Source organism: Heterocephalus glaber, unplaced genomic scaffold, assembly GCF_053883595.1.
Source record: "Heterocephalus glaber isolate CG9 unplaced genomic scaffold, H.glaber_assembly_v1.0 deba00001461, whole genome shotgun sequence".
In the NCBI taxonomy this organism is placed as follows: Eukaryota; Metazoa; Chordata; class Mammalia; order Rodentia; family Bathyergidae; genus Heterocephalus; species Heterocephalus glaber.
The window spans coordinates 24,083,304-24,097,750 of record NW_028258308.1 but is presented as its reverse complement, the minus strand read 5'-3'; the positions used below and the strand labels follow the sequence as shown (position 1 = coordinate 24,097,750).

The window sequence follows — 14,447 nt, the reverse complement described above, 5'->3', positions numbered from 1 at the left end:
TCAAAGGGTAAAACAAAACTGGTTCAAAGAAGGTTTTTGTTTAATCAGCTCATCACTTCTATACTATCTATAGATTCTGAAATTATACTAAAAACAAATATGTAAGAAAGTGTCAGCACTATTATTTTACAAATTCTTAATTTTATTTAAACATTATAAGGCTTACCAAGGACACGGGGTAAAAAAGGGGAAATTTTGGTACTTAAGATGGACTAGTTCACAATTATAAAAATTAGATATAAGGACTTAAATGAAGTGCACCAAAGCTTATGTTAGGATGTTAAGTGGAAAAATAAAACTATGATTTCAAATTTTACTTAATGTAAGATGTCAACTTTAAATAGAAAGAGTAAAAAATATTGAACCAAATATGTATACCAAAACTTCTGCAATACTAGGGGAGATTATTTTTCTTTGTTATATATTCCTATGTTTTCTTTCCTCTTTAATGTTTTTATTAAAAACAGATCTCAGGGACAGGAAAAAATAAGCTTCCCAGTAAGCTTAAACACTGAATTGTTTTACAGAAAGCCTACAAAACAAGCTGAGTTTCTATTAATGACACAAGTAAAGGGAAACAATATAAAAATTATATAAAGTCTTATTATAGTTTATATCTAAAATGTCTCCCAAATGTTTCCCAAAAGTTTCAGTGTGTTTGGATCATGGGGTGCTATACTAATCAGTAGACGCATCCAGTGATGTATTCAGTACTTCACGTGCTGTTAGGAGGTGGGGCCTGGTTGGAGGGGTGGGTCACTGGGGGCATGCCCTGGAAGGCTATAGCCTTGTCCCAGGCTCTTCCATTTGTTTCTTTCTCTCTCTGCTTGCTGGCTGTCAAGGGTTGAGCAGCAATCTTCCACCAGACCTCTCCACCATATCTTCTCTAAGAGCCAATCAACCATGGACTGAAACTTCTGAATCCATGAGCCAAAATAAACCTCTCCTCCTCTGAGTTTGTAGGTGTCAGGTATTGTGGCCAGCAATGAGAAAGATTACTAACACAGTACAAGCCTATAGAGTAAGGCTTCAATTAGTCCATTTGGTCCAGTACATTCAAACAACAGCATCACAAATTTTACTACACAGATTGTATGGCAGAAATGTGTCTGGTTTGGTTTTTGTTTTAAATTAGTAATTTGGAAAATGATAGCGTAATTGTAGACATAATTCTAGTATATGCTGCACAGGGGTGCATAGATGCTAAGATACACATTCGAAGCAGGGCTGGCTTATTGTTGTTAATGATCACAAAGAATCAGAAGATTAAATTTAAATCAACTGGCTTGTTCAGAGATTCAAGCATCTCTATCCAACCAATCTTTCTTAGGCTAAACAGAGTATTAATCCCAATACTTATCTCCTTACTTTCCTTATCACAACACAAACTGCAACATATTCTTCATTTTGATTCAACTCAAGGACCAATTTTTCCATAATGTCCTCTTCCTTAGTAGGAAGATATACTTTTGTAATTATTAAAAATTTCACAAGAAATAATTAGAAAAACATTCAAATCCCATCCACCATAAGATTTTATAATGCCTTCAAGAACAGTTAAATTGCCTTCTATTTCTTTGGTCTCCCAAAACAAGATCTTAACTAAGAAGCAGTACTGCTTTCATTTCATGTACAATGTTAGTTTTCAAAAACAAACCAAAACCCTCATATGTTCATTGTAGAATTATTTTTAAAATACTGTAAAATTTAAATTACCCTTACTTCATACTGTTCTGTAACTGGTTTTAAAACTTCAAATAAGTTGATAAACTTAAAAATTTCACACTTATCATCACAAGGTATTAAATAACTCCCTGTATCAGTGATGGCAAACCTTCTAGAGCTTTCAGTGATAACCAACAGCTGGCTGTGGCACCCATGCCGTAAGTTTGCTACCACTGCTGTTATTTTGATGGCATTCAAAATGTCATTAAAGTGTCAGTGAACATAATTTAAATAACATACAGGCTGTTTTCAATTTTTCCTGCTTTTAAGTAATTGTATGTTGGGAGCCATTCTACATAATTTTGGGGAAAAATCATTTCACAATTAAATTATGATTAAGCCTAAGTCTTCTTGCCTACATGCTGGCTATGACATGCCAAAAAACTCCATTTTTGCTTCAAGTCACAGCTGAGACCTCAATGGTCCTGTGATGCTGTGACACTCAAGGGCAAGATTACATCAGCTGAAGACATCCTGGTTCCTTGAGAACCAAGTAGTAAGAGAAAGGTCTCACCTGGGGAGGAACAAATTCCTTATCAGCTTAACTTATCCCACCTACTGTTGTAAGAATGTCTTTGATCATCTTACCTTCCTAATCAACTTAAACACCTCATGGACCTAAGATCCTCATCAGCATAAGATCTTCCTGGATATAGGATTACCACCACACTCCAAGACATGATTATAAGATCCTCATCAATCCAGGATTATTGCCACCTTCTGAGTCATCTGTTACTCCCTATGAACCCAATAAGTGGCAAGCTCAGGGTACCTTCATCTTTGCTACCCAGAGCACCACTGATCAGGCCCAGAACCCAGCTTCCTCTCTAAGTCTTGTTTCCTGTCTTTATTCTTTAATTCTCCTTGTGCTGTTGTGGCTCATAGGGCACCAAAACCCACTGCACGGGTTCTGGTAACGTCCCCTTTTCCCTGTTCCCTACAATTGTACAAAGCAATAAACAAGTAAATCAATCACTTTCCTAATGTTAATTCTGATAATGGAGTTCCTGAGTAGAAGCGTTTTGCTATATGCATGGAAGTTCTAATTTATACTCAATCACCAGTATATATAAGTACCTATTCCTCTTTATTCATTTTCCATAGTAGATATTACCATTAAAAATTAGGCAAGAACTGAAAGCACATTATTTTAATTGAGTAACTTTCATTCATGATTCCTAGTCCTACATATTTTTCTTTCCAATGGTGTTTTGTGTATTCTTCTATTATTACTGAAGTAAGAACACCTAATATGAGATCTACCCTCACAAAGTTTTCAGTGGACAATACAATATTGCTAACTACAGGCACAATGTTATATAACAGACCTCTGGATTTTGTTTTTGTTTTTTTTCCATACTGGGGACTGAATCTAGGACCTTCACACATATCCCCAGCCCTTTTTCTAAGTTTTATTTATTTTGAGACAGGGTCCTTAAATTGCCCAAACTGGGCTTGAATTTTCAATCCTCCTGCTTCAGCTTCTCAGAGTGCTGGGCTTACAGGTTTGCTCATCTTGCATACCTGAAACTCTACTCCCCTTGAACAGGAACATTCCATTTCTTAGTAATCATCTCAGGGACTACTACTCTACACTCTGCTTTTGTGATTTTGGCTATTTTAAATATCACAAATAAGTGGCATCATGCCACATTTGTCCTGCTACTGGCTTATTTTATTTAGCATAATGTCCTCAAGGTTCATCCATGTTATTATAGTATCTCCTTCTTTTATAAAGCTGAATCATATTTCATTGTATGTATATACTGCATTTTCTTTATTCTCTCATCCACTGATAGGAATTTGGATTGGTCCCACCTCTGAGCTATGGTAATAATGCTGCAATGAATGTGAAAGAGCAAATTTCTGTTTTAGATCCTGATTTTGTTTTGGTAAATAACTCCTTATTAGAGGTATGGTTTACAAATATTTTCTCCCATTCTGTAGGCGGCCTTTCACACAAATGATTGTTTTTTTGCTCTGTAGAACAGTTGTAGTTTGATGCAGCATCATCTGTCTAATTTTGCTTTTACTGCCTGTGTTTTGGTGGTCATACCAAGAAATCATTACCAAGAACACTGTCTAAAGCTTTCCCCTCCTGTGTTTTCTTCTAAGACTTTTACAGTTTCAAGTCTTACATTGAAATCCTTAATCTACTTTTGAGATTCTGTATGGTGTGAGATGAGGGTTCAATTTCATTCTTTCGCTTGTGGATATCCAGTTTTTCCAACACCATTTGTTGGAGAGACTGTCATTTCCTTTTGTATTTTCTTGGCATCCTTGTCAAAGACCAGTGCACCACACATATGCGGATTTATTTCTGGGCTATTTCATTCCATTGGACTATGTGTCTGTCTATCTTTATGCCAGTACCATACTGTTTTAATTACTGAGGCTTTGTGATATATTTTGAAATCAGTAATTATGTTGCCAATGTCTCAGTTTGTTATTTGCTTATAAATATAATAATTTTGACAAAAGGGAGGCTTAAAACATTTGTTGCCATAATCAATGTCTTCTTTTCTACCAGTGTTTCTGGAAAGACCTTTTACGCTCAAGTCTATATTCTTAGTGTTATTTTAATTGTGTTTAAAAAGAATTCATATGAAACACAATTGTGTGCAATGTATGAAGAAGAGATCTAGCTCCTGCTACAAAGGAAGCCAATGCCACAAGACTTATTAAATATCCATTCCACACTTCACTCTAATTTGAAACATGAAATTTATCACATCTCCATACAGCTTCTTCCTTTTAATTGTGAGAGGCAAGTTATGATGATCATAAGGTGACAGTGGAAGACAGGAAGAGAATACCTGGCAGAATCAACATATCCTCACCAGAGCAGGTCTGCTATTCTCAACCATTTCCCAACACATGGACAAAGGAGATACAAAGAGCCACCCTATCCAGTACTCTCTACTAAAAGGGTACAGAAAGAGCAATGGAACTCTACCTTCCAAGGCAGAGCACAGCACCTGGGAATGCTGATCTTGTGGAAAACAATCAGGGAGCTGGATAAACACAGCTCAATGCCTCTGGTAGCCCAAACAGCTTCTCTGTGTGGTAGAACCAAGGTAATAATAGTATACTGCAGTATGTGCGACATCTTCTTTATAAACAGTAAGCCAAGTTTTATTTAGAGTCAATGTTGCCTAGAACCTTGTAGCATCATAACCTTTAAATAAATTACAACAGCTAGATCCCATGGAGGTGGTTCTTGACCCTAAGTGGTCTCTTCTGCCTGCATTAAGGGTTTAAAACAATTCAACTTCCTGGAAAAGAATTCATACAAACAAGCCAATAGAAGTACAAGGACAATGGAAAGGATTATCACCATCACTATCCCTAGCAACAGAAGTTGCTACCATTTGAGGTCCTTGTATGCAAAAATTTTAGTATGTCAAAATTATTCCAATCCTGGGAATGACTCCCTAAATATTCCCACAGTGACAAATGAGAAACCTGAGACTTGTAGAGGCTTAGCAAGTAGCTCTAGGTTAGGTCACAAACAGAAAGTGTCAGAACCAAGATTCATACCAGTACCTAGTACCTCAAAAGTTCATTTTCTTCCTGCTCTTCTTCTTCTTAGGAAATAATGGCAATTTCTTTAACATAACTGATTAAACATTGTAAAATATGTAAATTTAAAAAATTTTTAAATAACATACACTGTTGACCAGGGAGAATATGGTGAGGCCAGCACTCTCTTATGTTCTCAATCATGGCATTAACGGATATGAAGCTTCTGGAAAAGAATTTGGTTATCTGAGTGAAATGACAATAACTGTGCATAGGTTTTATTGACTGATACTACTTTTAAGAATTTGTCATAAAAAACTTCCCCAGGCAGAGGAGCATGCCACAGCTCCCAGTGCACAGGGGGCTTCCGGGTAGGTGCCCCAGAGCTGCCAGCAGAGGGGAGGTTTCCAGGTAGGCGTGCCACAACTCTCAATGCAGAGGGGGCTTCCGGGTAGGCATGCCACAGCTCCCAGCACAGAGGAGGCTTCCAGGACAACCTATTGCCATTCCCAGCATAGAAAAGTTGAGCCACGTGGGAGCCAACAGCATCCCACCACTGCCCACCACACCCTCGCCGAAATGTGAAGACATGAAAACAAGCCTCAGAACCAGACTTCCAGATCACCTACAGCAACCTCAAAGGGAAATAGGATGGAACACTCTGATACTCAACCACCTTGACTCCCTAAACTAGCAAAGAAAGATGATCTGGAAAAAATGAAAACAGAAGTAATTTCTCACATAAAAGCAGATATTGTGCCCATAGTGCAAAACACGATTAATAAATCTAGAGAGGACACAGATAAAAAAAATAGAGGAGCTGAGGAACATGATGGAATCCTAACATAGGAAACAAATGGAATCCATAAAACAGATGCAAACAGATTTCCAGGAGATTAAAAACTCCATTGAAAGTCTATGCAGCAGAATGAGCCAACCTGAAGGCAGAATTTCACATACAGAAGATAAGATTGCAATTAGTGACCAGGAAAAGAAAAATTTATTTAAAATTGTAAGGAACCACAAGAAATCAATCCAGCAGCTGCTAGATGATGCAAAGAAGAAAAACATAAGACTGATTGGAGTCAATGAGGAAAGAGGAGAGAGTGCAGATGACATAAAAAAACTCTTCACAGAAGTGATGGCAGAAAACTTCCCAAGGAGGGGAAAAGAACTTGAAATACAGATAAGTGAGGCATATAGGACTCCAACTAGCCTTGATTAACAAAAATGTACACATAGGTATACAATTGCTACGATTCCAGAAACCCAACAGAACAACAAAATTCCACAAGCAGTGAGAGAAAAGAAACAAATCACATACAAAGGAAAGCCCATCAGAGTCACAGCAGACTTCTCAACACAAACCCTCAAGGCAAGAAGAGCTTGGAGTGATGTATTTCAAGCCCTAAAGGAAAACAACCTCCAACCCAGACTGATGTACTCTGCAAAATTATCTTTCAAAATTGATGGAGAAATAAGATACTTTCATGACAAAGAGCACCTTAGGAACTTCATGAATACCAAACCAGCACTCCAAAAAATTTTAGAAAAAATCCTAGGAAAAGACAATGAGGATCACAACCCCAGGAAGCCCAGCAGAATGATTCCACCAGGCATGACAAGAAATTAAAAGGGGGAGAATCCAACAAAAAGAAAAAGTCATGACAACAATAATTCAATATGTATCAGTTATAACCATCAATGTTAATGGTCTCAACTCAGCAATCAAAAGAAAGAGACTGGCAGAATGGGTCAAGAAGCAAGATCCAACAATATGCTGCATACAAGAAACACACTTAATTCACAAAGAAACTCATAGACTGAAAGTTAAACGGTGGAAAACAATACTCCATGTGACAGGAACCTGAAGGAAAGCAGGAGTAGCTATCCTCTTGGCAGATCAAGGGGATCTCGAACCAACACTGATTAAGAGAGACAAAGAAGGACACTATATCCTTTTAAAGGGAACAATTCAAGAGGAAGAGATGACAATCATAAATATCTATGCACCAAACACTACTGCACCCAACTATATAAAACAAATACTAACAGACATGAAAAGTCATATATGCACTAATACAATTGTAGTGGGGGACCTCGATACCCCACTGTCACAAATAGATAGATCAACTAGACAAAAAATAAGTAATGAAATACTAGAACTCAATTGAACTCTTGAACAAATGAACTTAACAGATGTTTACAGAGTATTTCACCCCACAAAATCAGAATACACATTCCTTTCAGCTGCACATGGGTTGTTCTCCAACACACACCACATACTCGCTCATAGAACATGTTTAAGTAAGTACAAAAGAATTGAAGTTATCCCGTTATATTATCAGACTATAGTGCAGTGAAACTGGAGATCCACAGCAAAAGAAATTGCAAAAATTTCATAAACACATGGAAATTTAGCAACACATTTCTGAATAACCAATGGGTCACAGAGGAAATTAAGGAAATCACACAGTTCTTTCAATTAAATGACAATGACAATACAACATATCAGAATCTATGGGACACAATGAAAGCAGTCTTACGAGGGAAATTCATAGCAGTGAATACTCATACTAGGAAAACAGAGTGGGCCCAGTTAAACAACCTGATGCTGAACCTCAAGCCTCTAGAAAAAGAAGAGCAGGACAAACCCAAAGCTCATACAAGGGAGAAAATTATAAAGATCAGAGGAGAAACTAATACAATGGAGACTAAGAAAACAATACAAAAAAAAATCAATGAAGCCAAGAGTTGGTTCTTCGAAAGAATCAACAAAATTGACATACCCATAGCCAAACTTATCAGAAAAAGGAAAGAAAAGGCCCAAATCCATGCAGTTAGGAATGAAAAGGGTGAAATGACAACAGACCCAGCAGAAATCCAGAGGATCATCAATACCTACTTCCAGAATCTATACACCAATAAGATGGACAACACAAAAGAAATGGACAGATTCCTAGATACATATGAATTACCAAAGTTGAACAAAGAAGACCTAAAAATTCTAAACAACCCAATATCAACCAATGAAATTGAAAATGTAATTAAAAACTTACCAACTAAGAAAAGCTCGGGTTCTGATGGCTTTACCGCTGAATTCTACAAGACATTGAGAGAGAAACTACTGCTACTACTGTTTAAACTCTTCAATGAAATTGAAAGGGAAGCAATACCCCCAAATTCATTCCTGAAACCAAGCATCACCTTGATCCCCAAAGCCAAGAAAGACCCAATCGAAAAAGAGAAGTATAGGCCAATCTCACTAATGAACACAGATGCTAAAGTCTTTAATAAAATATTGGCAAATAGAATGCAGAAAGTCATCAAGAAGATCATACATCCTGATCAAGTGGGATTCATCCCAGGTATACAGGGATGATCGTTCAACATATGCAAATCAATCAATGTAATACACTATATCAATACAACCAAGGGAAAAAATCATAGGATCATATCAATAGATGAAGAAAAGGCATTTGACAAAATCCAACATGCATTTATGATAAAAACCCTACAAAAAATTGGAATAGACTGTCTCTACCTCAAACTGATAGAAGCCATCTATGAAAAACCAACAGCCAATATCATACTAAATGGTCAAAAACTGGAATCCTTCACACTAATATCAGGAACAAGACAAGGATGTCCACTATCACCACTCCTGTACAATATAATCTTGGAAACACTAGCCACAGCAATTAGATGAGAGAAAGAAAAGGAATAAAGATAGGAAATGAAGAAGTCAAATTGTCATTATTTGCAGATGACATGATACTCTATATAGAAGACCCCAAGAACTCCACCAAAAGTCTTCTAGACTTAATAACCAAATTCAGTAAAGTAGCTGGATACAAGATCAACACACAAAACTCAATAGCTTTCCTCTACACAAACAACAGACTCACTGAGACAGAAACAGGAAAACAATTCCTTTCACAATAGCATCCAAAAAACTGAAATGCCTAGGAATCAACCTAATGAAAGAAATCAAAGACCTCTTCTCTGAAAACTATGGCACTCTGAAAAGAGAGATTGAAGAGGATATCAGAAAATGGAAAGACATTCCTTGCTCCTGGGTAGGAAGGATCAACATAGTGAAAATGGCCATACTTCCAAAATTGCTATATAGATTCAATACAATCCCAACTGAAATCCCAGCAGCATACTTCATGGACCATGAGAAAACAATCCAAAAATTCATTTGGAACAAGAAGAGACCCAGAATAGCAAAAGCAATTCTAGGTAACAGAGATATGGCAGGGAGTGTTACAACTCCCAATTTGAAACTATACTACAAAGCTACTGTGACACAAACAGCATGGTACTGACAAACAGACCTAAGGACCAGTGGAACAGATTAGAAGATGCAGAAACAATTCCAGACATACTCAGCCATCTCATCTTCAATAAAGGAGCCAAATACCCTCACTGGAGGAAAGATAGCCTCTTTAATAAATGGTGCTGGAAAAACTGGGTTTCAACTTGCCAAAGATTAAAACTAGACCTATATCTCTCACCATGCACTCAAATAAAATCGAAATGGATTAAAGATCGAAATATTAAAACAGAAATGCTGAACCGGCTGGAACAAAGGTTAGGTAGAACTCTTGAAGACACTGATGTAGGAAAAGACTTCATGAACAAAACCTCAAGTTGCCTGTGCACTAGCACAAACAATCAACAAGTGGGATCTCTTCTTACTAAAAAGCTTCTGCACAACATGAGAAACCACAAGCAGTGCAAAGAGAAAACCCACGATGTGGGAAAAAATTTTCACCAGCAGTCCCTCAGACAACGGTCTACTATCTCAAATCTATAAAGAACTTAAAAAAATCAGACCTCCCAAATTTAAAGACCCAATCCAAAAATGGGCATCTGAAATGAACAGACATTTCTCAGACAAAGAAGTAGAAACAGCAAATAAACATATGAAAAAATATTCAACATCACTGGTCATTCGAGAGATGCAAATGAAAACAATGCTGAGATTCTACCTCACCCCAGAAAGAATGGCTGCTATCAAGAAATCAACAAATAACAAATGCTGGCAGGGCTGTGGGGAAAGAGGAACCCTTCTCCACTGCTGGTGGGACTGTAGACTGGTGCAACCACTGTGGAAATCAGTATGGAAACACCTCAAAGTACTAGGACAGGAAGTCCCATTTGACCCAGCTATTTCCCTGAATTAAAAGAATCATACCATAGTGATATATGTGCACCCATGTTCATAGCAGCACAGTTTGTAACAGCTAAAACTTGGAAACAACCCAAATGCCCATCAATTGGAGATTGGATGAAGAAAATGTGTGTGTTTTTTATAAAATGGAGTACTACTCAGCCATAAAAAATGAGAAATTACATTTATAGCTAAATGGATGCACACTGAGGCAATACTCTTAAGTGAAATAAATAGGACACACATGTGTAAATACCAAATAGTTTCTCTAGTGTGAGAAATTGAAAGTGTAAAGAAGGACGAAAAGGTGTAACAGATACTGTGAAATAGGAAGAAAAGGGGCAAAGGGGAATGGGAGGGGTAGGAGTGAGGAAGGAGGGGAATGGAATTAATATGAAAAAATGAATAAAAGGAAACAAAGTCTTTGTAAATGAGAAGGGATGAAGGGGTTGAAGAGGGGGCCAGGGGAAGGGGGAAAAAATAAGAACCAAGGGAGATTATGTAAAGGTGCAAATTTCCAATTATGAATGTCATTATACTGTATACCCAAAATGTACCAATAAAAGGATATACAGTTAAAAACAACTTCCCCAAACTTTGAAAATGCTAATTATAAATATGCTGATCATAGAATCACTCATGAATATAAAACAGAAATATACCAAATATTCAAGACGTGTGGTTAAATGTTACTGCATGTGATAGATACAACCATTATGAAAAGTGATCACTATATGTTAAATGATAAAGATATATACAGATATCTGAATTTTATTTAAAGTTATAAATTTAAAAAACTAAAGGGAAGATGAGGCAGAATGATCCCAAGTTTGAGTCTCACTTGGGCAACTTAGTGACTGAGCAAGACTCTGTCTCGAAATAAAAAGCAGGGAATGTAGCTCAATGGAAAGATCCTAGGTTCAATCCCCACTCTTGCAAAAGCCACCACCACTGCCAAAAACAAGAAACAAAAAGGCCCTAAAGTGTGATTTCAAAACCTCTATGTGCTGAACTTTCTGCAATTTGGTAAAATGCTACTAAAATTAAAGGATATTAAGTTGGCCAACTATAACCTTCACCACTGTTTGCTCTTTAAAAAATTAAATGATCTCAATGCTATAGTAAAATGATTTCAAATTGAATGCTCAAAGGAAAATGTTTGTCCATAGAAGCAATATATTTTTTGCCATCTAAAATATGCCTGTTTGCCAGCAGACTATAAAGAAAGTCAAGGTGACTCAGTTATAGACTATCATAGTGAAGGAAAAACTTAGAACATTTCCAATTACACAGAAATTGATGGCTTGGAGATGCACCCAAAGTCACTGGCTACTTGGACATCATTCTTAGCATCAAAGTTGTTCCTCCAAAAGCCACCTTAAAGTGCTATTTTTCTCATTAGGCTCATCATGATACCATTCAGTCTTAAACCATGATGATAACCAACCACCAAGTCAAAGAACCTGGAAGAGCCATGCTTATGATTTTTAGGAAAATATAGGGCCTTAACACTGAATCTAAATTAATCTATACTGGAGACTCCTTAAAATATGTTCTTTTCTGTTGCAAAAATTAGTGCACTAATTAAAATTATGTTAAAAAGTTAGTGACTAATTGGAGACAGAAATTCTAGAACTATGTCATATACCCTGTTTCTACATCATGGTCAAAGGTTTTGTTAAATCCATGTCATGATTAGTACTTTCCATTTCTTTTCTCACTTAATTCGGAGTTAATCTACCATTTGATGAATCTTACCTGTCAAGATTCACTGAAATAAGGAAAAATGTCAGTGCAACAATCTAACAAGGGAAACTGTCTAATGCTACAGCTTTTCTCTGCAGTAGAGAAAGGTGATATATTGAGGATTAATATTTGTTATGCCTGTCATAGTTGACATGATCACAGATTTCGACATGAATTTTGATTATCTTTCAAAGTTTTATATTTAGTATAGATTAAAATAGATATAACAGATTTATTTAAGCAGCCATTTTACTGTTACTAGAATCAATGACAACTGCCAAAGTACAGAAGAGTCACTACAAGAAAACAAGCCTTAATAAAGACGTGTTCAGAACTTATTTTGAAAAGTTGAAAGAAATTAAAGATCTAACTAAATGTGAAGAAATCCTATACTTAAGGCATGGAATACTTAACAATGTTAAGATGGCAAAAGTCCATAGATCTATATACAGATTCAATACAACTCCTATCAAACTTACAGCTGATTTCTTTACAGAAATTGACAAGCTGATCCTAAAATTCATGAGAATTCAAGGGACCCAGAAGAACCAAAAGAATCTTGAAAAAACAAATTTCGATGACTCACATTTCATGATTTCAAAACTTACTACATCAAATAATCATGACGGTATGTAGTTGGCAAAGATAGACATACAGATCAGTAGAATATAATTTAGGACACAGAAATAACTCCTCATGCTTACAGTCAATTATTTACCAAGGTGCCAAGACATTTCAAATAGGGAAAATGTTTTTATAACAACTGGATGTCCATATGGAAAAGAATGATTCTAGACCCCCTACTCCACACCATATAAAAATTAACTTGAAATTCATCAAATATTACTTTCAGAGTTAAAACTGTACAAGTCTTAGTAGAGGCATAAGTCTTCACAGCCTTGGATTAGACAATGTTTTTTGAGATATTTCACCAAAAGAATAAGAAACTAAAGAGAAAAAAAGAACTAGATCTGACCAAAATTAACAACATTTATGCTTCAGAGGATACTAGCAAGAAAGTTTTTTTAAAACTTCAGAAAATATCCACAAAACCTATCTCTGATAAGGGTCTAATATCTGGAATAGATAAAGAACTCTTACAATTCAACATTATAAGTAATCCAATTTTTTAAAATGGGCAAACGATTTGAATAGACACTTTTTCAAAGAAGATATTAAAATAGCCAATAAACACATGAAAAAATGCTCAACATCACTAGCATGGAAGGAAATGCAAACAAAACCGTAATCAGATTCATAATCAGTAGGCTGGCAATAAGCAAAAAGATAAACAAAAGCAAGTGTTAGCAAGAATGTGGAGAAATTGGACCCTTACACACTGCTGGTGATACAGAAAATGGTATAGGTTCTTTGGAAAACAGTCGGGAAGTTTCTCCAACTGTTACACATAGAGTTACCATATGATCCAGCTTTCTGATAGTGAGTAACTGGCTTTCCAACAAAAAGTTTTTGTACAGAATATTAGCTACCTATTTTTCCTCCTAAATATTAGTCTGTGCTAGAAATGTGAAACAAAAGAATACAAAAACCAAAATCTACACAGAACAACTTCTGTTTTTCAAACTTCATTTGAATAATCATATATATTCAAACTCAGGGTATTGGGGATGTTTAGAATTTAAATCATTCTGCATGGTGGAGTTTTCTCTAGCTTTAAGAACTTAAAAAAGATTAACAAGTTTCATATAATTCCTTCACACCTCTTTGCCCTTCTAAGCTGAGGAAAATGAATACATCTGGTAGGGCAAAGATACTAGTTATTCCCTGAATGAAGGGTACCACTCTATTTTCTTTATACAAGACACTCATAAGCTTGTACTCCTGCTCAGTTTTCCCTCCCTAGGTCACATCCTTCATTCAAGACCTCCCCCAGGAGCACAGAAATCACTGAGCCTTGCTTCTCTAGAAATCATTGAGATTTTGACTCCTGCTCTTTTGTGCAGTTCTTTGTCCTGTAAGTTCCCCAAAGTCAAGGCCTTTGCTCATTTTGGTCTCACAACTACATCCTTGATGTCTAACAGGGTCACAGAACATCAATATGAGCCAATCATACCTTTCTCTCTTCTGACTTACTGTTTAATATTTAAGGGATTTAGAGTTCACAGAACTATTTTCTAAGTGCACATAAAATAAGAGAATGTAGGTAGTATCCAAGGAATATGATCAATTACATATAACATAGGATTTGTAATGAATACATTATGTGAACTGTATGGCTTCTCAAGTGGCAAAAGATTTTAATTCTCATTTGTGG

At 36.2% G+C, this 14,447-nt stretch overlaps 1 protein-coding gene across 9 annotated transcripts in view; it reads right to left on the bottom strand.

The window, feature by feature from the left end:
- Mtus1 (microtubule associated scaffold protein 1) overlaps positions 1-14,447 on the bottom strand; it is a 207,934-nt gene that overhangs the window by 54,308 nt on the left and 139,179 nt on the right. The window contains exon 1 of one of the 9 annotated variants that reach the window (XM_087217186.1): positions 5,397-5,473. The exons of the other annotated variants lie outside the window; for them this stretch is intronic. Within the exon in view, the coding sequence (XP_087073312.1) occupies positions 5,397-5,451 (55 nt within the window). The 5' untranslated portion in view covers positions 5,452-5,473. Of the gene's footprint in view, positions 1-5,396; positions 5,474-14,447 lie in introns of those variants that run through there. 9 annotated transcript variants of the gene reach the window in all.